At 37.9% G+C, this 25,750-nt stretch overlaps 1 protein-coding gene across 1 annotated transcript; it reads right to left on the reverse strand.

The window, feature by feature from the left end:
• Nucleotides 1-7,022: 7,022 nt before the first annotated feature.
• HSPA12A (heat shock protein family A (Hsp70) member 12A) lies at nt 7,023-25,258 on the reverse strand. The gene is made up of 7 exons (XM_015825777.1): nt 25,223-25,258; nt 16,259-16,430; nt 14,375-14,461; nt 11,866-11,970; nt 9,650-9,908; nt 8,136-8,239; nt 7,023-7,657 (listed from the first exon to the last, which is right to left on the reverse strand). The coding sequence occupies exons 1-7, from the start codon at nt 25,241-25,243 to the stop codon at nt 7,023-7,025; spliced, it is 1,383 nt and encodes a 460-aa protein (XP_015681263.1). The 5' UTR covers nt 25,244-25,258.
• Nucleotides 25,259-25,750: the final 492 nt, after the last annotated feature.

The following is a 25,750-nucleotide window of genomic DNA, read 5'->3' on the forward strand; positions in this document are numbered from 1 at the left end:
TGTTTTTTCAGACGTAATTAGTTGCCAATAGATTTGAATCTGGAGTTTTCAAAATTTTACTCCGGTAAACTAAGCTGCATCCCAGATCTGGATTAAGGCAGTGTTTCATTAAAGACTGAAGCAGGAAGGACTCGGGTTTTTCAAGGATATAGCATGTCTGCACAAGAATATATTCGACGTGGATACCACCAGGGTGATGAGATTTTAGATCTACGATTCATGGTCGGCATGAAGTCCACCATTATTTGGAAAGCATCAGATGACACTGCAGGTACCATGAGTGATAAACTAGTACGGCGTTGCTTACTGGTTAGCAAGGACCATTAAACCTCATGGTGATTACTATAAAGCAAAAGGTGGATTTTGTCGCTCTGATTTCAAAAACATTGTAATTTTCAGGAATGTTGGATATCAATTAGAAGAAATGTCAATTTCCAAGGGAAGTTTTCAGGACAGCAAAAATACTAAAGAATAGCTTTGCTTCTGGATTCAGGGTGGGTTTTCCCCCCCTTTTATTTGTTTCTTATATAAGGTTATTTTACAGTATTTAGTATATTTCAAAAATAAATTTGGAATATCCAATTGCAAAGATTTAATAATTAAATACTAGGCAAAGCAGAACAGTGAAAAGTATCTGAAAATACTTGCAAGCTTAAAGAATAATGTATAGAATAGAATAGAAAATAACTTTTACACAAGAAGCCTTTCAAAAAATAACACAAGACTTCCAACATGATTTACTAATTTATTTGAAATTTTAAACAGCAGTGTTTTCAGATATAAATGTAACAAGCTGTAATCGTCAGAATTTAGTGGTGTTTAAGAATCTGGAACAAGGAAGGCAGTCAATAAAATCACACCAACCAGATTGTTTTTATAATCTGTTTTAGAAATTATCCAAACATAGATGTATAGATTGGTCTTCTGTCCCACAACCTACACAAAACGTACCCTGAATTTTTTTTCTCATACGTATTGCAATTTGCTATAATTACATGACCTTTGTTTGAAAAGTAGATCTTGTAATATCAATATATTTGTTTATCCAAAAACAGAATGCAGAGAAATGGTTGAGATCTTTTTTAGCAAGCCCAGATTTGATTGACAAGATTTCTAGTTTCCAGAATTCTTAAGATTTTGCCCAAGCAGAAACTTCTACCGAAAGCAGAATGTAACGTTGCTGCTCAGAGTGAAGATTGTTATCAGTAGACCAAGCTTTCCTTTTACAACTTTTTTTACTAGATTACTTCACTGAATAACTTCAGTTATCTATTTCTCTTATATCCTGCCTTTTTCTCCAGGAACTCAGTGGTGCACTTGAGACCTCCTCCTTCATTTTTCTCCCTCCTGACAACTCCATGAGATCAGCTGGGCGATGAGAAAGCCTTTGGCCCAAAGTCACCCAATACATTTCTGTAGCTGAGAGTGGATTTGAACCTGTCTTTTCACACCTAATCAATCTAGTTGGCCCATTTGTGAGAAACTAGCAGATAATAGATATAGCTTATAATTTGTGGAAACTTTAGCTTCCTACTCACATTTTGATAGTTTCTACCAACTTAGGATAAATTCTACCTATAAGCAAGCATTTATTTACCATTTATTTTAAATGTAACATAGTGCTTCATAATAAAACCTGAAGTTGTCACAGCATTAACATATTCTATTGCTAAACTGTTCCATTAAACATCTATCCTATTTCCACTATTATTTTAGGAAGCGGGGGTGGGGAGTGGAACCTGAGTGGCAGAGAGAACATCAAGCAAAATTATGCTCAGTTTGGGGCAGAGTTGACAGCAGGGAGGAAAGATATTTTCCAAAAACCTCAGTCTTATTCAGTGGCATTCTATGTTTGTGTGTGTGTGTGTGTAAATTGTTGAAAGCTTTATATATATATAACTAAAAGTAGCAGAAGCCCCAAAAGAGCAAATCAGCTGATATATTTGTACTTCTGTTGGCAGGATTATAGCTGAAGTGGTTTGTTGGCTACACTATATATTTTGCAAGCATAGCAGCCCTCCATGAGTTATCTCCCTTCATTGGCTGCAGGCATACAAAACAAAGCACATTGAGGCATTAATCAGATCAGATTCTTACATGTCTCCATCCAAAGGCAGTATTTTCATGTAAGCTCTGCATTGCTAAGCAACTGGTTAACGTTAAGATTATTGTAATCCACTTTTTAAAAAGGAACAAATCTTTTTGCAGAAACTAAAGGACCTCTAGCCTCTCACAAGCTAGACATGTTAACACTCTGTGGATTCTCAATAATGCAGGAATATAATATTTTGGACCTCGAATAATAGCTAGTTTGTTAATAGCTTGATTCACGAAGACAGAGAGAAGTACAGGTGCTTGCTATGCATGCACTTTTGTTTAGGGAAAAATAAAAAATTACAAAAATAAATCTTGCTCCTATCAAGCTTTCTGTATCAGAAATATAACCCATTAAAAGTAACCTAAAATTAAATGATACTTCAATAAATATAAGCTAAAAAAGGAGGGTTGCAGGAATCCATTTTGAATTTGGTTCACTATGTAAAAAGTGGAATTTTTTTAAAAAGTGGATTGATTAACCTATGGCTTTAAAAAGCAATTCAGATTGGGAACTGGTGATTCTAACTAGCCTTTCTTAGTTAGAACCAGAGGGCATTTGTGCAAAGGAAGGAAGGAATGAGCAAGAATATAAAGGATCTGAAGTGACTGAAATTTGCAGAAATGTTGGACAGTATATTCCTCACACAAGCTGACAATTCAAGAGTTTGAGGGGAAAAGTACTGGTAACTTAAACCTCCCTAACATGTTCCTTTCCTGCAACAAACCTGATGGAAATTTAGTTGTATCCAGTTTTTCTGATATAAGTTATAAGCACTGAAGTTCATAAACCCATTTCCGGGAAGTAAACCCCCTGCTCGTTTGGAGGCTTATTTATGAGGTGCAGTTTTGGGTTAAAATTTGTATCTCCATTATGTAAGGGGTTTGTGTACTTTGAAAAGGAAATGTTTCACATCTCCTGCCAGTGCCATTTTTTTTGCTATTGCTGGAAGTAGTCTGACCTTTTCAGCTTCTTGTTTACACCTGAAAAAAAGGTGTTGTAGCTTCAAAAAATCACTCATGAAAGTTAATGTGACTTTTAAAGCCACAGTATTGAACAGCAAAAAAGTCTTGCTTTGTGGCACTTTTTAATTATTTCTGCCCTTGTTAGGTTGATTCTAAGCCTTATAAACAGCACTCTATTGAGGTTATGACAATGTAGCAAGTAAAAATGCAATAGTAGTAATCCAAGGTAGTCATGGGACTAGGAAAAAAAATTAAATTGTAGTCTTACAATGGGATCATGTGACTCAGTCAACAACTCTGTTCCACAATTTTGGATATAGATTTCATAATACAGAAAATGTACCATTGGTATATTGCAGCATTTCTCAGCCTTGGCAAGTTTATGACAGGTGGACTTCAACACCCAGAATTTCGCAGCTAGCAAGCATGGGAATTGAAGTCCACCCATTGTAAACTTGCCAAGGTTGACAAACTGATCTATTGCTTATCCAGGCATGGAAGCCTCCAATGTGTGATTTTATATTGAACCGATTCCTGACTTTACGTGGTCTGCAGTCAGAGGATGGTACAAGGCCTGTACAAACTTCAACTCATCTACCATTACCAGAGCCCCTTTCTTTCTGATGCTTCATTCTGGTTCAGTTTTGTCTCGCAGAAGAGACGTAATTAAAATAGAACGTATGCCTTGAAACAGGAGTTCATTTGGTGTGATAATGTGGTAACTGATCATCTACTTTCTATAGAGTAGGTATTATCCAAAGCAGAGCACAGATGCAGAGCATTAAGGCAGCCTATACCTGTTAAAGCAAAAAGAATGAAAAATCCAGCACTGTCTGCAAGCTATTATTTGCATAGCACGGAGAATAATGTGGTACTGTCTGACATCCTGACACTCCACTCCCCTTATTATAAGATCATCTTTGTGCATTACATCCCTTGTCATCTTTAAAAGCCTATAATTACTGAAGTCACGGCAGAAACTATATTATTTAAAATTAAACACTGATGCAAATCAACAGGGATAAAGATCATTCTGTACAAGAAAATACTACTTTCAGGAAGAAAACATCTGTACAATATTTAAATATTGTATATACATCAAATAATTTTTGTTCATAGCTCATTCCAATGGAGTTGCTTATTTGAAAGCTACAGAAAGGCATTCACTCACTCATGGGAAGGGGGGCTTTTAAAAACACAGCAGTCAGGATGAAAGAAGAAATGCTAGCATGCATACTTTATAATTATTCCAGGAGAATAATTACTGGAGGAATAAGTTAGATGCTGTAATTAAAATGACCCAATCTATTCCTCTGATAGTAAATCAAAGCTTATTCTCTTCTATCAGGAAATATTATTTATAGGATATAATGCAAAGGGACCTTTAAATTCTTCCCAGAAAATCAAAATGTTTGCATGATGCAAAGTTGGTCCCTAAATTATGTAAGTGCTTAATAAGGAATCTTGAGATTTTAAGGGGGGGGGAGAAGGAAAATGATTCTATGGCTTTTCACTCATGCATAGCTAATAGGGAAAAAGATCCAGCTAAACAATTAGCTTTCAGGCATCTTGAAAGCATAATGGATTTCGGTGGATGACAATGTTTTGTCAGTGTTGTGAAAAAAAAGTGTCAGCTAGCTGACAAAACAGACCTTCTGCTGTCATGAATTTGGCCTCAAATCCAACATGTTGGAATTAGCTACCTATCAAGGCCTGAACTGTAATGCTCAACTGGAGGCAATCTTCGTATTTGCAAGTTGTTAGCCTGGAAAGACACACTAGGCTGGCAGTGTATTTTCATCAAATCATCTGTAGTCGTATCACAGGAGATTTGTCCATGGCATAGACAGCTTTAGACAGACTAAGCAGAGGCAGCCCCCTGTTGCTAGGGATCTTCCACAATATAGTGCTTTCAGGATGTTTTGACATTGTAACTTCCAGATTTCCTATACAACATGGCTGCTGGTTATACATCTTATCTAGGAATTCTGGGATTTACAGGTCAACATTACTGGATGACATCAGTTTGGACAAGATGGCACTAGAGTTTTAGTCAGTTTCTATGTGAGACTGATGTTTCATTCTCCCTTCTTGGATAATAAGTTTGTCAGTTAAAGCTTCACTCACGTTGAATGTAAAGTATTGTTGTGTACCTTGGAAGCCATTTAAGTGATCTAAGAAATAATGTCTGTACTCCCTCTTCTGGTCAGAAATAACATTGCTCAACTACTTTTTTTCTTTTTCCTCTGCTGAGAAGCTACTCTTCCTAAATCAGGCTATTGGTCACAGAATAGAAGAAGCTCACAAGGAGCTAAACTGAAGACAGCACATTCTGTTCAAGGAATATTCAGCTTTTTCAATATCAGTTTATGCAGTTACTCCAAAGGGAAGATTAGGGAGGGCTGTTATTTTGCAGAGAATGGTAAACAACGTAACACCATACACCAGGGGTCCCCAACCTCTGGTCCGTGGACCGGTACCAGGCCACGGCATGCCAGCAACCAGTCCGCACAAACAACCAGTCCATGGGATGCAGGCAACAAACACACAAAATCACGCACTCTCCGGTCTGTGGAAAACCCTTTCTCCACAGAACCGGTCTCTGGTGCCCAAAAGGTTGGGGACCTCTGCCGTACATAGTTGTAAATTTAATAGGGTTTTTTCCTTAATGAAATGTTGAGTAACTTTTGTGGAGTTATATGAATTATTTTATCAAGTTGGTCCCAGGAAAATGTTATCGCTTGTATGAGATACCATTCCCTAGGATCAACACAGGAAGTTCTCCCTTTGTTTGGCATGGCTGAGAAAGGCAATGAAAATGGATTCTTTCATTCTACAACCTGAGGATAGAGATGATCTCTGGTTAACTATTGCTACCACACCTCTTGTTTGTTTTGTACAAGAACTGGCTGAAGAGAGGTATAGATAAATAAAGCCAGAGGTTGGCCAACAGTAAAATGGGAAGTAGGGACACTTTCTCATTTACAGAATTGGTTTAATCTTTGGAAAGCATTCCTATTCAATATTGAAAAAGGGAGAAATGCAAACATCAGTGCTGCAAAATTAAAGTTGGTGTTAAGTAATTGGATAGAGCATTATAAAGGAGTGCTTTTAAAACTATAAATGGCAAATTATTCAGGTGCAATGCTACTTCTCTCCACAGGGAGGAGGAATTCCTTTCCTAAAATAATGTTCTAATGTGTGTTGGCATTATCTAGAAATTAAATAAAGTATACTTCTTGCTTCAGCACTTCCAGCAAATGTTACTATTGGATCAATTTCTTTAATAAGATTGCAGCTCTAACAGGTTTACTAACTTAAAACTTCATTGAACAGAAGCAAACCCCCACCAAACCAACACGTCATTTGATCCTATAAAGAAATAGTTTCATGCTACAAAGACCCAATTTCTAAACCTGGTTTGCAGCAGCTGTTCATTTGTATTTTTACATGCTTAAATTCCAGTATTCCTACTTCATCAAATAAATAAGAGAGGTTGGCTTTTAAAATTGCTGAAGACTTAACATATTTCTACTGTGAAACTGATAGCCACAAATCGTGATTATAAATTTCACTTTTAGTGCGCCAAAAAAAAGTAGATTAGTTGGTACCCTAAATGTAGAAGTAACAGGTTTGATTATTAGGCCCTAAAATTCAGAGCATATGAAAGACATCAAGTACAGCGATATGTCTCCCAAATAAATAGAGCAGTAATATTTCAGTGCTTAATTTTCATTACATATTTTGGCTGTTCAAATATGTTGTTTACTGGGTAGCACCTGGTAACTCCTTGTTCAGATTTTCAATTGGTAATTTCAAGAGCAAAGAATAATAATTAAAAATCCTGATGCTTTTCTTCTTCTATGCTTTATCTTTCTAGCCTAAATTCAGGATGTTTTTGGCAGCCAGTGAACAAAACATTGAAACAATAGGTGGTGGGGGCCATGGAAAAGAAAAAGAAATCAGTAGTTTAAGAAATCAATACCAGCTTTTACACTTTTAGAAGTGGCAACATCAATTGCCATGGCTTTAATCTCAGTGTCTCCAAACTGCATTAGCGTTTTAATTTCCCTCCGGCCTGGCACGGATTTGTCAGTTCCAGTGAGATCCAAGCGGAGTGTGCCACACTTCCTCACTCCAGCTTCAGTGATGAAATTCACATTATCGTGTTCCGAGCTGTAGATGTTGATCACAATGACCAGCTGAGAAGGCTTGGCAGGGGTATAGCTGCGGGACACGGTCTCACCAAGTGCCACCGATTGGTCAGCCGAGATAAATTTGTCGAAGACATCAGTGCACCAACGGGTGCCATCTTTAACTAGCAGCTTTTCAGTAGGGTGCTTCCCTTCTACGTAGCGATTCAGGACCCCCACCCCATAGGTCAAGGGGGACCGGCGCACTTTAATGACAGCAGGATCCAGACCAAAAAGGACGGCTCCTTTGAGGATTGTGAGCCCCACATCTTGAGGAATGATGATTCGGCATTTTGAACCAAAAGCATTCTGGACAGCTTGTTGTAGTAGTGGGGCTTCTGCAAATCCACCCACAAGGAACAGGAACTTTACATTTGTCAGTTCCGGTTTTTCAAAAATATCACCTGAGCAGAGAAAGAAATCGATGGGGTCAGAAAAATAAGCGCACCCAGTGAAAAAAGAATCTAGTCTCATGAGAATAAACTCATTATAAAAAGGCTAGGAACAAAGGTGTGCATGTGTGCCTATGGGGGAATATACAGATACTTCTGTTCATAACGGGAGATAGTGTAAGTAAATCAAAATGGGCAATGTTCTTCACATATAACTTGATAATCTCAACGATAATCCTACAAAAATGATAATCTTTAAACCCAAATATAATTATTTCTGTCATACTGAATTTGTATTTTTCAGGCTATATGTTCAGTGGAAATTACGATAAAAGACTTATACATTCAGACTCAGCAACTGCTAAAAAAAGTGCAACATGATAAACGTTTTGGAATAATATTTTTTGTGACGAGATGAGATGGTCTCTAAATTCTGAATGTTCTGACTCTTAATGACTATTTTAAAGCCTTATACACCCTTAATACCTACTGAGATGCTCTATAATTTGGTCAATTGTAGGTTTGAAGAGGGCATTCATTGCATCAGGACTCATTCTCAGCATTCCTTGAGAGGACCACTTCACAAAATCCACACTGAAAAAAAAAAGAAAGAAAGCAACTTTAAAAAAAAACTATGCTAGTTCTACGAAACATTCTTGGAGATAGTCATGAAGTCAAGGGAGGCAACATTGTACAGGTTAAGAATGCCTTGCAACTTTTTGTAGGGAATGAGGGAATGTGAAGAGATGGATCAATATTCCATTTGGGAAAAAGACTGAAAAAGATCCTACTGAGTATTCATAAGTCTACACGCAGAAGGTTAGTACAAGGATGTACACCAGCTCTGCCCCTTCAACTCCAGCCTCGCTGTTGTCCCACAGGAACAAAGATTTTAGGGTCAGAGGTCAAACAGTCAATCTCACTTGTGCAGTCCCATTTTCAGTTTAACACCAAGATGGAGAAGTCTTAAGGAAAGGTCAGCCCACATTCCTGTGTACACCTCTACAGTTACAACTTCCTAGAAGGGAAATATTGTTTAAAACTGGCGGGAAACTCTTGCCTATTCTGCAACTGAAATGTAACTTATTTTTTGTGCCTGACATCCCTTCTCCCTGCAAAGTAGTCAGGCAGAGCTCCTCATCTGAAGGAAGATCTTGATCTGATTGCCACTTGTTAACAAACGAAAAGTAATTCACAGCAAGGCCATGCTTCTAAAGATGACTACAGGCTTTGCACTAGCCAAACACATCTGTTTGCACAAGGAAGGGCACTCACTTTCTCAAGAGCTGCTTTTGAGTTGGTGAGCCTTTTGGATCAGAACAGCATGATGACAATGAGGCCTAGCCAGCTAGTGAAATTCAAGTGTCATCTTTTGTGTGAACAGAAATGTTTCTGTAGCAGAGAGCTGGATTTTTCACCCTCCTGTCAGAAGAGGCATTTGGTGCTTTTTAAAAATTCTAAAGATATGCCGTTGACTTTTACATAGTTACTACACCATCCTTTCTATCGTTTATTAATGGGACATTATTCCAAACAGCAGGGGGGAAAAACCCCACATCCTTCTTACACGACTTTAAGATTGTTTACATTAGCAGATGCTATGATAAACAGTTTACATCCTCATGATAAATGGAGCAATTTCACAAAATGCAATTTTAAGGAAGGGGCAGAAAAAGCTGTGGTTTTCTTTTTTGTAATGGACTAGTTAAGGAGGGAGGTTTGGGTTTGGCAATTTTACAATCTTAATGCTGGAAAGGGAGGGAGGGGGACTTTGTATATGCTAGTGTTCCTTAACATATTGTCAGCAATTTTGTCCAGATGTACTTGAATTAATTATTCATATTTCATGCAACTAAACACAAGAAACTTTCTGGATTTTTCTATGATGAATATTATGCACTTCTATCCCCCCCCCCCCCAAAAAAAAACAAGGGATCAGTGATTCCATATGATTTTTTACCAGAAAAAACAGCCACAGAACGGTGTGACTAATTTCTGACTTACTTGCTTTTCCTTAAGGCATGTTCTACACTGTGGCCTCGAAACTTCTTGTAGTAGTCAATGAAAGAAAAAGGCAGGGTGATGTTCAGTGGATTGGTCCGATCAGGAGCTGCTGCTCTCTTGCGAGATTCAAATGCTATCATCAGATCAACCCAGGCAGCAGGCCGCTTGATTTTAAATTGTTCAATAAAATCTTCACCAAATATTTTGCACAGAAGTTTTTCAAATTCATAGTCCACACCTAAAGAGCCATATGGCCCTCCTGCATGAGAAATATAATATTGTTACTAGATAATATTATTTAAGAAATGACACAGCGAAAAATGAATGGGTATAGCAATATGCTTTTTCCCCCCTTTTTTTAAAGCAAGCTTCTAGAATCTTGACTGGATTTTATATGTCCAGGTATAGAAGAGAACCACTGAAATCAGGGAGACGGATAATCATGATTAATTCTAGTCCCATTAGATCTGCTTAAGCATGTTATGACTAAATGTAGATCAAAATCACTAAGGATCTATCACTTTTGATCTCATAGGCACATGGGGCCTTCAAAACCTTGGATGTTTCTCCCAGAATCCTATATAACTTGCTTTCAGTATTAGTTTTTAATTTAATATTAGCAAATAAAGCTATTAAATCCTTTCAACTAATTTGAAATGCAGGTTACAGGGAAGTAACTAAATTACTTCAAATGTGACTTTAATATTTTGTCTGTGGCTAAGAGGATAACTCCATGATACTCAGTGTAGAGATTGTATAATTTGTTCTTGAGGAATTTCAGACCTAGAATTATAACAGACTGTCAGAGAAAAAATAATTAAGACTTAAAAAAAACACTGGAAGCTTTATATGATTTTGCTAAGAGGACTGATGATTTATGAATTTGTGAATTAGAAAGGGTTAAAGAGGAAGGGGGAAAGAGTAAGATGGTAATTACTGGATAGAAAAAGCAAAAGTCAAAAAGCTATGCTTTCTTTTTTCACATTTTGTTTACACTTTTAATGTACTGTAAAATTCTGATAATGTTTTTTTAAAAAGATGCAACATTTGGATGTTGTAGAACCTTACTAATCTGTAGCAAATCATGTAAAGAGCTACAAATAGATCTTCTGCCCCTACTGCCCCAAAATAATAAATCATCTCCATACGTTTCCCAAATTACTAAAGAGAAGGAACACTGACAGTAAACCCAGAAATCTATTTTGCCTCAATCAGGAAAACTTCTTGAAAAGTAGTGATGGAAGGCAGCATCTTCTAAATGGGTCAAACTGAAAGGGAATTATAGCATTTATTATGCTAAACCCCCAAGTCAGTAGAAATTAAAATAATCACTTTGTTGTACTTCATATAAAAGAGATAGTGACATCAACATGGTCTCATGAGTGAGCAATAGAAATATGTCAACTCCTACTGGCGTTATCAAATCTTTGTATTTTATATGCTAACACTAAGGAGGATTAGTGGATTTATAAAGATTTTGCCTAGAAAATTCGAGCACGTTCTTGCTGTGATAAAAGGCTATCAAAGGCAATGGGAGTACTGCCGTGAATTTTCAATATCTTTCCCATATGATCAGGATGACAGGAATCAGCTGCGTTTGTTCTTTGCCATTAAAATGCTCATGGCCAAACATGCTATATTTGTATACTCAGTGTATAAGGGGACACAGCTCTAACTCTATGTATCCACCCATAATTGTGTCTAGAAATCTATGTGAGAGAGATCCTGGCACCATCAGATGGTCCATTCATGGAGGAGAATGAAGCATCTGTATAAAAGCCATGGATAGTAGGTTGTCCGTGGCTAGCCAAAATGATGATGATCCCACAACATAACTTAACATGTTCTTCGAATGTGTCATTTCTCAAGAAGTCCCCAAGTGAATAATATATGTATGCATGTAGCAGTTCCTATGTATGCTTTCTTCATTTAAAATGCCTATTAGAATAAACTGATATTCTGATCTCAGTAACCCAGAAAAACTCATAAGGAACCCGAGGGATAAAATTATACAGTAGAACCAATGCACTGTATGATTTCTTCTTCATTGCTTGAAGCAAAGAAAGTTGAGGCACATAATGCCAATTTTTGCTTTTTAAAAGATAAGTTCCTTTAGAACAGGCTACATGATTTCCAGCAAATCTTATAACAAGTTATTCTCTGAGTGAAAAAATTAAATGCTCTATAAACTGTAGGAGTGAGGAATACCACTTCACCTGTCGCCTTGTACAGTTCCTTCAGGTGTCCTTCTGGTAACCTAATCTGGTGCACAGTCACGTCAACTGTTCCTCCTCCCCCATCCACAACTATATAACGGTCGCCTGTTAATTCAAAGGGAATAAGAACAGTTGGGTTTTCTCCCCGAATGGGTATTTTGCATTTATTTTAAAAGGCACTTCATAAAAATCACAAGTGGTTTACAAAAAAAAAAAAAAATCATGTAACTGAAGCCTGTGCCAAAAGCTACAAATATATTTCACTGTGTGAGTTAATTTGCTACTGAGTAGGCAGTGATTTGAAAATGGAAAGCAAATTAGGAATGCAGCACATTTAGCCACTGATGCTTGAACAGAGTACTGAGTGAAAACTACAATGTCTTATTTATACTGTCATTTGCTTTAAATAATGTGTGAGTTAATAAAGATAAATAGGTTTATAGTGGTTCCTTCACCTCAAAGCATTGTGCTTTCATTATGCCTTTAAACAACCCTGCAATTGTTCATCTCGTTTGGACTATTGCAATGTACTTTACATGGGGCTGTCCTTGAAGAGTATCTGGAAGCTTCAGCTGGTACAGAATTAGGTCACACCACCAGCAGAACCATCTTCGTCCCATTACAATGGCCCATCCCACCCAATCAGGCAGGGAAGTAATGTTGGGGAGCCCATCAGTTAAAAATGCTTGAAGCATGATCTTGGTTCAAGGTTTTTGCCACAACCAGTGTAACAATCAATTAAGTGTGACTACAAAATATGAAACCTTTGGACCTGGACATTGACTAGAAGGAAGTTATAGACCTGTCAGTTAAAGAATTATGACTGGCAGGATCCAGGTAGAGAGCCTTGTCTGTCATTGTCCCTGCCCTTTGAAACATTCCCCCCCCCAACAGGTGAGGTGGGCCCCCACTTTCCTGGCCTTTTGGAAATGTCTGAAGACCTCGCTCTGCCAACTTGCTTGGGGCTTCCAAAGGAACAAGCAGCCATGGGCCTGGTTAGTCTCTTGAAGACCCTCCCTCCTCCCACCTTTTAAACTTTAAATTTAACTATTCTTGCTTCCTAATATAATATTTATGTTTTTATATTTTACTTGTACACCACTCACAATCCAGAGTCCCTCTGTGAGGGAGATGGGTAGTTTCTAAATTTATAATATATTTAAATATATAAAAATAAATTGTTCTTGAATGAGTCACACAATGGCAACTGAGTTCTATTGCTTCACTGTTATTATCCTTTTTGGGCAGCAGATGTCTTATTTAAAGAATTTACAGTTCGGTTCACAGCCCAAATCTTTTAAGCAATTCATAGACCAACAAAATTACGATTACTTTTAGATGGTGGTGAATTTTTTTTTAAATAATTAGGATACCGCTACCAAAAAAAAAATCCTCTTTCTGAAAGCCATATGAGTCAATTAATTTACATGGGGCATAAGAGTTTATTAAAAACATGCTGAATTCTGTATGTAAGCAGGCTAAAAGCCACTGAAAAATTAAAGCCCTGTATGATATGACTTGTATCAGCAAGACTTTGCTAACAATTTTGACTTCCATGGATCAGCTGACAATTTAGGACAATCTTTAAAAGCAGCACCCCGTATATAAATTACAAAGGCAGGGCATCTTTCAGAAGGATACATTCCAAATTCTAAAATCCTTTAGCCAACCTGTCTGGTGTTGACAACAGGTCCACACCTCTAGAGCAGACATGTCAAACACAAGGCCCGGGGGCCGGATGTGGCCCGCAAAGTGGTTTCATGTGGCCCGCGAAGCCATCCTGGAAACAGTGAGGGAACGGCCCCGCTGCCTTGGCTCTGGCCCAGGCCGTCTGCGAGCCAATGTACAATTTTGTGGTGGCCATCTATGCTGAAACACATTCAGTCTTAGCTCCACAAGGCCGTCTAGAAATAGCGAGGAACCAGCCCCTGCTGTGTCGGCCCACGCCCCCTGGGTGCATGCTGGGGAGGTGTCACCCTTTGTGAGGAATGAAGAAATGGACCATGCCTTGGCGCTTGCCCCGGTCCCACCCCCTTCTACCAGAGACCCTCAGATCTGTCCCACTCCTGCCCAGGCTCCCACAGGCACCCTTGACGCGAACGATGTAGAGCTGGCCATGCCCACCCAATAGGCCACACCCACTCCATCTACACCCACCCAGTAGGCCGCACCCACCCTGGCCACACCTACCCGGCCCCCCGAGGGCAACTGCAATGCTGATGCGGCCCTCAATGAAATTGAGTTTGACACCCCTGCTCTAGAGAATGCCCACATTATGGGAAGCAATGGATGGGTATGGAAGTAACTGCAGTAAGGAACAACAGAAGTTTTGTTCAGTAGCCTAGAATTTTTAAGACATGTATTTACAAATATGCCTTTATGTGGCCTTCAGCATTTATTAGTATCGAATAATCTTAAAGGCACCAAAGGGAACAAGACAAGCGTTTCACAGAGAACCCAATTCCGCTGGCAATGCAAAACCAGCAAGAGCAAAGGGAAAGGACACTACCTTCCTCCAGCTCGGACCAGATTTCTCCTATGACATTTTCAACCAAAAAGGTGCGGCTCTGTCGATTTCGTCGAATGTGTTCTTTTGCTAGTGGTGACACAGAGAGAAAATGGCTTGAGTATAAAAGAGCAAAAGCAAAGCTGTGTGCATATGGAGCAGAAAGCGGATGCAGGAAAGTGGGCTGGACATCATTTGGTTACGAATTACAACCCATACGTTGATAATCAAAACTCTAGTCCCAAAAAAGGTGTAGAGCTTGGTATAATTCTTTCAACAAATTGACTCAAAGTAGACTTCGATGGTAGTTGGAAAGCTTTTAATTCTATATAAACCAAACCCTTTCTTGTAAACTTGCCATAAGCATACCATAAAGATAAACAAAACAAATTCTGCTGAAAGTGGTTTTGCAATATTTTGTTATTAGTTAGGCTATTAATTTATAAATAACTATGAATAAGAGAATCTGTCAGACATTAGGGCAGATCATTTGCCTAGTCAATCCTAGCTAATCTATAGGAGAGAAATGCACAACATGGTGCCTACTCACACCAAACTGTCTTTAGGCACTCCCTTTTCACTCAATTAAGTCTCCCTTTCCCATCTTATTTCTTAAAAGATTATTTTAATTTGAAAAAACTCAAAGGAAACAGGAATGCTGGAAAACAGAAGACGACCATCTTATTCTTATCTCCAGCAATGGCCACAGGTCCACAAAACAAACAGGATATCCTGCTGGAAAAATTGCCTTCTGCTCAACGGGCATTTTGTGATTGCTGAATCCTAAGCCCAACAATAGCATCATCATCACCATCATCATCAATTTATATGCCACCTGACTCCCATCAATTCCCAACATAACAAAATAAAAAAGAAACTATTATCATTGTCCTTGGAGTTTTAGTTGTTGTTTTCTCCCTCCCCCCCCCCTTACAGCTAGGATGAAGGGAAAGGCCCTAGGCCAGGGGTAGGCAACCTTGGCTCTTTTATGACTTGTGGACTTCAACTCCCAGCTGGCTCAGGAATTCTGGGAGCTGAAGTCCACAAGTCATAAAAGAGCCAAGGTTGCCTACCCCTGCCCTAGGCAGTCAGAATAAGTTGAATCAAGAGATTCACTGGGAATTCCTGGCAGGAGGGTTCTCTCAGGTTGAAATTATAACCTCTTCCAGTTTGCAGTGGTCCAGATTATCTAATCTGAAATGCATTTATGTTTTCCTTTGTTCACAAAAATCAGCATGGTTGGTTAAAGAATGGGGAAAAGCAAGGGTTTTTTTTTTCTTTTATTCTCCAGTTTTGGAAAACAATTTCACATATTATCTTTTTTGCCATAATTAGGCATATCCTTGGGCCCTGGAGCCAGGATGATTAAAGTTCCTGTCTGGAGTTCATAGTTTCCAAATAAAGAAATAAAGAAAAACAGTAAATTTGGGTCACTGTTCATTATTGTTTACTAAATTTTAATTAAAATGTTTATTTTCATTTGATATCTATTCCTAAATTTGTTCTATGCTTCTCAAAGCTGCAATGTTTGAGCTGCACAGCCATATACATTTCTTAAAACATATACTTAAGTTAAATCAGTAAATAATACCCATTAGCAGTTTATTGTTCTCTAAAACTGCAAACACTTCAGTTTGATTACAGTGGTATAAATGAATCTTTAACACACCTCCACGTATGTTTGCATGTAAATTTCATAATCCCAGGAGAAAGCTAATAAGCAAGAGAATGTTTTATTTGTGGCACCTCATTCTTGGTTTCCCCCACTATCAAACTAAGACCAACTTACAGAGAGAAAATTTGTCTAAATATTTCCGTAAGAAAAAGTGTGGAATGTGCAGGAATTAGATGCATCATCCAATCAAAGTCTGATTAAAAGGGCGGTACCTGGCGTGAAGCCTGAGGCAATAGTTTCACTTGGAGTGTAGCCATTGACGGGCGCTCTGCTGCTTAGGTCTATCATCTGATGAAGGCGGAGTTTCCTGCAATAAATTGATGCAGCTTCTGGTTCCAAGGCAATTATCAGTTGTTCAGGAATCTCCGGGGATGCCATGCCTGCCTGTGAGAAATGAGATGGAATTGTAAAAAGATCGTTTTATTTATTTTTACGTACATACCGTGCTCAAAAGTACAGGTAATTCTCGACTTACAACAGTTTCTTTAGTGACCTTTTGAAGTTACAACAGCACTGAAAAAAAGTGACTTACGACCGTTTTTCACACTGCAGCATCCCCATGGTCATGTGATCAAAATTCAGATGCTTGACTCATATTTATGACAGTCATGCAACTAGGGTCATGCAACCCCCTTTTGTGACTTTCTGGAAAAGCAAAGTCAATAGGGAAGTCAGATTCACTTAACAACCATGTTACTAACTTAACAACTGCATTGATTCACTTAACTGTGGCATGAAAGATTGTAAAACAGGTCAATATTTATTAATTAACAACTGTCTCACTTAGCAATAGAAATTTTGGGCTCAATTGTGGGTGTAAATCGACAATACCTTTAATCCTAATCCTGACTTTTCTTTTTTCTTTTCCTCCCATCTCTATTACATATTAATTTTTTGACTGAATATTGAAATATACAGTTTTGTTTTACTGGAGATAGAAATCTATACAAGCAAGGCCTCTAAGGAAAAGGTGGAAGAGTCAGGATCAGAAAAAGGAAAGGAGCCAAGGTTGTCGTGCAGGAATACAAGCTAATTTGAGGGCGAATCCACATGGAGCTCTGTTTCCATCTGTCCTGTTTGCTCCCTAGAGCAGTGGTGGTGAACCTATGGCACGGGTGCCAGAGGCGGCACTCAGAGCCCTCTCTGTGGGCATGCACGCCGTCACCCCAGTCCTAGGCCTTCAGCTGGGTTTTATAAAACCTTTTCGCTTTAGGTCTCCACCGCCATGTGCAAAAAAAAAAAAAAGGGTTCAATCAATCAATCAATTTTAACTTCTTGCGGGGAAAAAAAAGATCTCGCAAAGTTGGAATTAATTGATTGAACTTTTTAGTCCCACCCAGTCTGCTGTTACCACCGCAGCCACGCCCACCCAATGGGCCACACCCACCCGGCACCCGACGATGCATAAGTGGGTTTTGGGTGGCAATTTGGGCACTCGGTCTCTAAAACGTTCGCCATCACTGCCCTAGAGACTAAAATTGACATTCTGAAACTTGAGCTGGCCACAAACAAGGAGTGTATATCGGAGGTGGTGACCCTTTGAGAGCTGTATGCAACGAAATTTCATTTTGATGTATGCCAATTGGTGTACATTCAAAGTGACAATAAAGTTGTTGTTGTATACTTTGCTTACTGAATATAGTGTCAGAGGTCCTTAGAATGTATCAAGAAATATTTTAAACCAGGTGAGGCAAAAAAGAGCAAGGTTACTCTAATTGTTTTCTGCAATTTAAGCCTAACAGTTGGATAAATTATCTATTTGTTAGGCTTTTCAAATTAAGTTGCACTGGTTGCAAAACAACCAATGTAACCTTATTCTTTTTTGCCTCATCTGGATCAGCTCTTACACTCTGGGAGAGCATCTAATATTCATTTATTAATTATAGTTATAACTGACTTTCCATTAAAACTGCCAAGATGTTGTACAAATGTTTAAAATATATCTGATCTCATACCGATCAATCAATAAAATGAAAAGATTTATTTGAACTACTAAGACTATTTATGCAAGGTCTGAAAAGACCGCATGAATCAATACTCTTAATCTGAGACAGTGACTTTAATTCATTAGAATATAATCTTAAAAGTTGCATTTTTCTGTCTTCCCCACATTAACTTGGCCCATTAACTTCAATGGGCACAAAACAATTGTGAGAGTAACGAGATGAGGTTGAGAAAATAATATATGGGAGTATCAAAAATTCTGGGCCTTTGACAGATTGGAAAAGCCTATGCATTCAAGCCAAAATTAAAATATTTTTATTTGAGCCATGACAACTTTTTTTTTAAAAAAAATGTTTCATAGCATGAGGCAATAGCTTTTGGATATTGGGGCTAAATATGCTTACCAGTATTAAAACAGTGTTTTAGTTTTTAAGAAGCTATCAGAAAATATTGATCATGCCAAAAGAAACACCTTTTTTTTCACTTGTTCGTAATCTAGCAGCATTGACTACTATTTGGTCTACTCCATTTTCAGGGGTCTGAAGCTCAATCCCAGGAGTGAAAAAAAAAACTATTTTAACCTACAATAAGCAAGGCTGATCAAGGAGAGTGGAAGACTATATATTTCAAAAGGTTTAGTTTTTAAATGAGTACAAAACCTACTGCTTCCTCAGTTCATGTGGGAGTCAACAGTGAGAAACAGACGCAGACATTTTGAAGGGACACAAGTTCCTGGCACTGTTTTTAAACCAGGATACAATAGATGGATCACAACAATATATCTCATGTATTTACTAACATAACATCAATTTCTGCAAACTGCTTTTGAGTGGCATGGATGCAATAGAGCAGAGTATAAATGTCTATGAAGATTCTCAGTCATCCAGGTCATGGTTATCCCAGTGTCCCAAAGCCTTTATCAATATTTACATTTTGACTCTCACCTTCCATTGGAGTACAAAATGGGAGTTATCAGAAGCCTACAGCACTGAGCTGATGGCCTGCCTACTGGCAAAGATGGGAAACAAGAAGAACTAAAACACGTCAAGGAAGCCCTCAGAATGTGTGGCTATTCCAACTGGGCCTTCATCAAATTCCAAAAAAGACCCAGCAGGAGCTCCTCCATAACAGAACAGAACAATAAACAAAGCAAGGCTGTCATTCCACACATTGCAGGAATATCTGAAAAGCTCAGGAAGATCTTCAGCCAACACAACATACGTACACACTTTAAACCCAAGAATACAATAAGGCAGAAGCTTGTCCACCCCAGATAAAACACCCAGACACAAACTAAGCAACACGGTATATGCAGTACAATGCAGTAAGACATGTGCAGATCTGTACATTGGGGAAACAAAACAACCACTTCATAAATGCATGGCACAACATAGGAAAACAAACCCATCAGGACAAGATTCAGGGATACAATATCATCTATCTCCAGTCTACAACACATCCTTTTAGAAGTTCCAAGAAGGCTCCACAACCATTTGCACAATTCAGATGATTTTCCTTGAGGGCACAGATAAACCTCCAAGTGGCCTCAACGGTTCCCTAAAAGAATGCAAATGACCAGCTATCTGCAAGGAATATAAATCCTTCCATTCCCCACCATCCAGTAAGAGCTGAAGAAGCTTCTTGGATGAGAAGTAAAACATCTTCAAAACAAGAAAGTCCAATTGCCTCTTGAAAAAGCATCTTTAGAGCAGAGTATAATTTTTAATTTAAAAAACGTCCTGTTTTAATGATCTGCATGGCATATATGTTGGACTGACAAGATATTTTATAAAGTATGAAACAATGTCTTCTAATTGGCATTTTAAAAAAATTGAAGGCTAGGGTTAAGTTTCTTTTTATTAAGTAGTGCACTAGAGCCCTATTTTGGGGGGGAAGAATAGTACTCCAATCCCCAACATAGTTAGGTATCTCTAAAATATAATAACTTCTCAAAAAATTTAAAAAAAATGAATTCAACACTATTTGCTTACAGATGTTCATTACCCAACTAAGTAATACAATGTGTGTGTGTATACATACACAAACATTCTACTTCTAAGTCATTACTAAAATTACAGACTCTAACTGTATAGCCTAATTTAGAAACCTCTTATCCGTAACTTTTTAACCAAAACCCTTGTCCACTGTCAATTATCCTTCTGCTAGTTCAAAGCAGCACTCTGAAATTGTCCATTCAGAAGTTTTAAAATGTCTTAAAATTGGCACGTGGCTGATTCATTTTCCTTTGATGGATTAAGCCAGAGTTTTCAAACATTTTCAGTCCACAGAATCTAGTATCCTGTCTTTTTAATTGAAGAATCATCACTGATCGATAAAATGATTCCTTGATTAATTGAAAGTTAATTAACCACTTTATCTAGCTGAATTGAGTAACAACGTGCGCTTTCGTTCATGCCTACAGAGAAGTGGAATTCAATGAAAACTACTTCCAGTTATGTGTGGCCAGAATTCAAAGAACTGAATTATAGCATATATAAATATGCACATGAATTTCTGGTATATGCACACTATCTATGTTACAAATAATATGGCATAAAAGAATCCAAACACAACATGATTTGTCAATATTCTGGAGCATTCAAACAGAAATGAAATAGATTAAGTATGCTATTTTAGTAGAATATGCATCTACTTCTTCGGTTGATCCCTTGGGTTTTTTGCAATTTTCTATGTTAGGATATAAAATGAGGTGTGTGGACCAGTTTATAGTACCAAAAAAGAGAACTTATTTTGTCCCAGAGACATATTCCAAGTGTATATCCCAGGGATAGGCAACCTTGGCTCTCTTATGACTCGTGGACTTCAACTCCAATTCTGGAAGTTGAAGTCCACGAGTCATAAAAGAGCCAAGGTTGCCTACCCCTGGTATATCCTAACCAACCTCTAATGGACACTGAAACTGGTTTCAGAAGCAAAATTGTTTTAGAGATAGAAAGCACTGGTTTCATTACATAAAAAATTAATCCAACCCCACCATTACAGGAAATACAGGCAGTCCTTGACTTGCTACCTCCATTGAGCCCAAAATTTCTGTCGCTAAGTGAGATAGTTCTTAAGTGAGTTTTGTCCCATTTTTACGACCTTTATTGCCACAGTTAAGTGAATTACTGCAGTTGTTAGTTAACAGGATTAAGTGAATCTGGATTCCCCATTGACTTTGCTTGTCAGAAGGTTGCAAAAGGGAAAATATATGAGCCCAGGGCCACTGCAACCGTCATAAATAGGAGTCAATTGCCAAGCATCTGAATTTTGATCACGTGACTATGGGGATGCTGCAGCAGTTGTTAAGTCTGAAAAATGATCACAAGTCAGTTTTCAATGCTGTTGTAACCTCCTAACGGTCACTAAATGAACTGTTGTTGAGGACTACCTGTAGTGGGAAATCATTTCTTGAATATACATTTGCCAAAACAAATGGGTATTACAATTATTTTCTATTTTAATAAATTATACGTTGGTAAGGGGTCCCCAACCCCTGGCCCACTACCGGGTCATGGTCTATACAAAACCGGGCTGCACAAGAGCAGGCTGGCATGAATGTACAGCTTGACTTGTAGCTGAGTTGTGTGCACATGTGCATGTGCACCGGCCTGCCACTCGCGTGGCCCGATTCCCCTCTCTCCCTCCCCCAGCTGGATCATCAAGCCACAAAAGTTAGAGACTGCTGGTCTAAACCACCTATCGTTGTTTCTTAAAATCTAAGATAGGAATTTAACTTCACAGGTAATTCAGTTATGGTAGTTGCATTGGTTTCACTAACTGCATGTTTATTATTTAGGATGCTTTAATAAAGGGGGAGGGGTGAACATTCTGCTCTATGAAGCAGGTCAGAAGGAGCTAACTTTTGCTTTTCTTGCACACCAGCCTCTCAGCTGATGCACATCCCTGTTTGTCAACAAATAGCACACGTTTCCTGACTAATTCAGCTGGATAACCTATTTAACTCCAGCAGTACTACTTTGTGCTCTAAAATATTTCTAGTTATTTAGAAGTAGCAGTGAAGGATTCATTCAAAGTACCTAACCTATTAGTTTGTTGTTATGTTGCACAGCAAACGCAGGGGGAACAGATTCTATTAATCGTATTTGTGCAATCCAAGTCCTGCAATTAGGTCTAAATTGGAAATTGTTAACATACATTTCTTGCTTTGAGCATTTTAATACAATGATCAATTAGCTTCCTTAATTAATTATAGCTTCAAAATGATGCAACCTTATCCTACTTCACAGGCTCCATAACAAACATTAATATTAATGTAACAAAGGGGATTAATTAGTGTATCACCAGAAGAATCATATCCACAACATTTTGCGATGATAACAACAAACCACTGACAACCATCTGTTTCCACTAACAAAGGGTATTCACATGAATTTTCCCATTCCCCTTAATATTTCAAATGTGATGCATTTCTTTAGATATTCTGCAGACAGAAAGTGAATCTCTGTTCAACCAAGATATAAAGCTTTAAATCGCTACTTGCCATGATTTTTTTAAAAAAATGCTATCCTTCTTATATACACTAATATTTAGTTATGAGTCAGTAAGAACCACAATATCCTCCAGAGAACTGAAGAATTCCACAACTGAAATCTTAAAATTGACAAGTTTGAAAAACACTGTTCACTTTGCAGCAGCAGTCAAAAAAGCTAATGCAATCATTGGTTGTATAACCAGAGGCATAGACTCAAAATCACATGAAGTATTGGTACCGCTTTATAAAACCTTAGTAAGATCACACCTGGAATAATGCATCCAGGTTCGGTCACCACATTACAAAAAAAGATGTTGAAATTTTGGAAAAAGTGGAGAGAAGAGCAACTAGGATGATTAAAAACCTGGAAACTAAAACATATGAAGAATGGTTGCAAGAACTGGGTATGGCTAGAGAAAAGGACTAGGAGTGACATGATAGCAGTATTCCAGTATTTGAGGGCTGCCACAAAGAAGAGGGGGTCAACTTATGGGTGGAAACTAATCAAGGAGAAAAGCAACCTGGAACTGAGAAACTTCCTAACAGTGAGAACAATTAACCAGTGGAATGGCCTCCCTTCAGAAATTGTGGGTGCTTCATCATGGAAGGACAGAGAGACTAGACAGCCACTTGTCTGAAATGGTATAGGGGTTTCCTGCTTGAACAGGGGTTTGGACTAGAAGACCTCCAAGGCCCCTTCCAGCTCTATTCTGATTGATTTATTGATTGAAAGTTGACACACTGGGAACAATCCAAAATTAGCAAGTAATTTGGAACTAAGGAAGATTTGAATTTAGGCCAAAACTTTAAACTACCTCAACAAACTTGAGCGTGGTAACCATTTTTCTAATTTTTTCCCAAAAATAACATAACACTGCAGTTGAGATTAAGGGATCAATCCCTTAATCTCAACTGCAAAGCTGGCTGAGGAATTCTGGGAGTTGAAGTCCACAAGTCTTAAAATTGCCAAGGTTGGAGACTCCTGATCTAAGGGATACCCATTTTTTTTATGTACAAGGCACATAAAAGATGGAGAGCGCCTGTATTGTCACAGGCACCATCTTCATTTTTTTGGCCATAGCCTGCAGACGTCTTTGGTTTCAACTACAGATATTTCCACTTTGTCACATTCCCTGCCTGCCATTATTTTCTTCATTTTTGTAACACGTTTCTCCTGTACGTGTATTGATCTGATTATTGATTAGTTAATATGTTCACAAACTCAACAACATCCCACTGCTATACATGAGAATTGTTAGTAGAACATGAATACTTTGTATTTTTTATGGTTACAGATGCATACCAACATAAGGCCAGAGACAAGACAGATTAACATTAGACTCTAATGTTTGAGCTTTACCTACATTTGTGTCCTTCTCAAAAATCTTAAAATAATTTAGATACATTACCATTAGTAATCTTTTTAAGATAGATTGTTGGAAAAAATGTTGCTCAACATTGGTGATGGGTACAATTATTCAAAGTTATCAGAATACATTAGGGGTTAATCAAAATACCCATAGCACCTTTGGGAAACATATGCTGCCAAGTCACTGACAATAGGATTGTATACATCATGCTAGCTCTCAAAATTAAACAGATGATATTCTACAGATGCATCTAAATGTCTAAAAAGGAAATGAGTCTAAAAAGGGAATGAATCTCAAAGCAATGGACAATGATGTAATAAGGCGATCTTCATCAATCATATAAACAAAACAAAACTTGGACCCAATGCCAAAAGTTTCTAAATTTATCAAATATTAGGAAGAAGATGAGTATTTCTCAAAGAGACACATGGGCTGCTAAAAAAGACAAAGGAACTTCTTCAATTCTGTCTTTATTATTTATAAGTACCTTCTCGATTTATAACCATAACTACAATTTCAGTTGTTAAGTCATGATGGTCATAAAATAGAATATTCTTTATTGGGTCACCATATGACCAGATCCGATTTTACAATCTGATTTTTTGTGGTGATCATTAAGTAAATGCGACAGTCATAAAGTAAGCCTTCTGTTTGCCGTTTGCTGGATTTTATCGGAAACTGGACGTAAACAATCAGGTCCTGGCAAAACCATGGTAAATCATGTTCGTAGGATCATAAGGTTCTACAAATGGTGATAAATGCAGGCTGGTTGCCAAGCACCCAAAATGCGGTCACGTGACAATGGGGATGGTGGTTTGGATGTCACAATTTTGAAATCAGGTTGTAAGTCCCATTTTGGGGGGTCTGTCAGAACTTTGAATGATTGCTAAGCAACTGGTCTTAAGTCGAGGACTACTTGTATTGCCCTGGGGTTTTTTTTTGTTGTTTTTTTTAAATATAGACCATGTGGGTAATGAGACTACAGAACACCTTTGAAGCAAATGATATTGCAGGGTTAGTAACTAATTAGCTATCATAAAAATATGAAACAGGGAACTTCTAAAGTTGCAAATTTGATGGATTGCTAATGTTCATCTGATGTCAACCATCCTAGCTAGACATGAAATAGCTCCACAGGTTTTCTAAGCTACTTTATTGACTATAACAGAAAGTTGCAAATATGATTGTGCTATACCTTCTCCTTGTTATAGTTCAATGAATTAGGGAAGTCTCTGAGATACTTCAAAATGTTATCTGAATGTTTCAGAATTTAAAAACGCTTTAGCCCCTCTTGCCTAGGCATTACACCTGCATGTCTCCATCAAACTCATCTTTGTTACTCTCTATACCTGCAATGTTCACCTTACCTTGTAGGCAGCTTGCCTCATAAACTGCTTTGCAGGCTGCTTCCAGATAGCAGGCACTGTGATGACCCATCGCACATCAGAATTTTCAAATTCTGACCCAGCTTGATCACTCAGTTCCTAAAATAATCGGAAGAAATGCACTGGTGAGATATAAAATTAGAACCATCTGTTTCCAAAATCAGTAACACTTTTTAGTGGTTCCTGTGAAAATAATTTTCTTGCCTCTTGCACTGTCTGTCTGTCTGTCAATATCAGTCAACCTGATTGAAACAGAACACTGCCTAGATAGCTAAATCAGGGTTTCAGTTTCATCCTATCAAGGAAAATATAGCTCAGGAAGGACAAGTACGGTATTTTTCCAAAATGAAGGTCCAAATTGAACAAACATAATAATGCATTTTTGTTGGGGTCTGGTCCAAATGTCTTTTCCTAAAATTAATCAGGTTTAGTGGCACTTGTAAACATATAGCCATTCTATTATCATTTCTTTATTTAAAAGGGCTGTTTTATTTAAAGAAGCATTCTAAT

This window comes from Protobothrops mucrosquamatus, unplaced genomic scaffold, assembly GCF_001527695.2.
Source record: "Protobothrops mucrosquamatus isolate PMUCROS unplaced genomic scaffold, P.Mucros_1.0 scaffold2797, whole genome shotgun sequence".
NCBI classification, from domain to species: Eukaryota; Metazoa; Chordata; class Lepidosauria; order Squamata; family Viperidae; genus Protobothrops; species Protobothrops mucrosquamatus.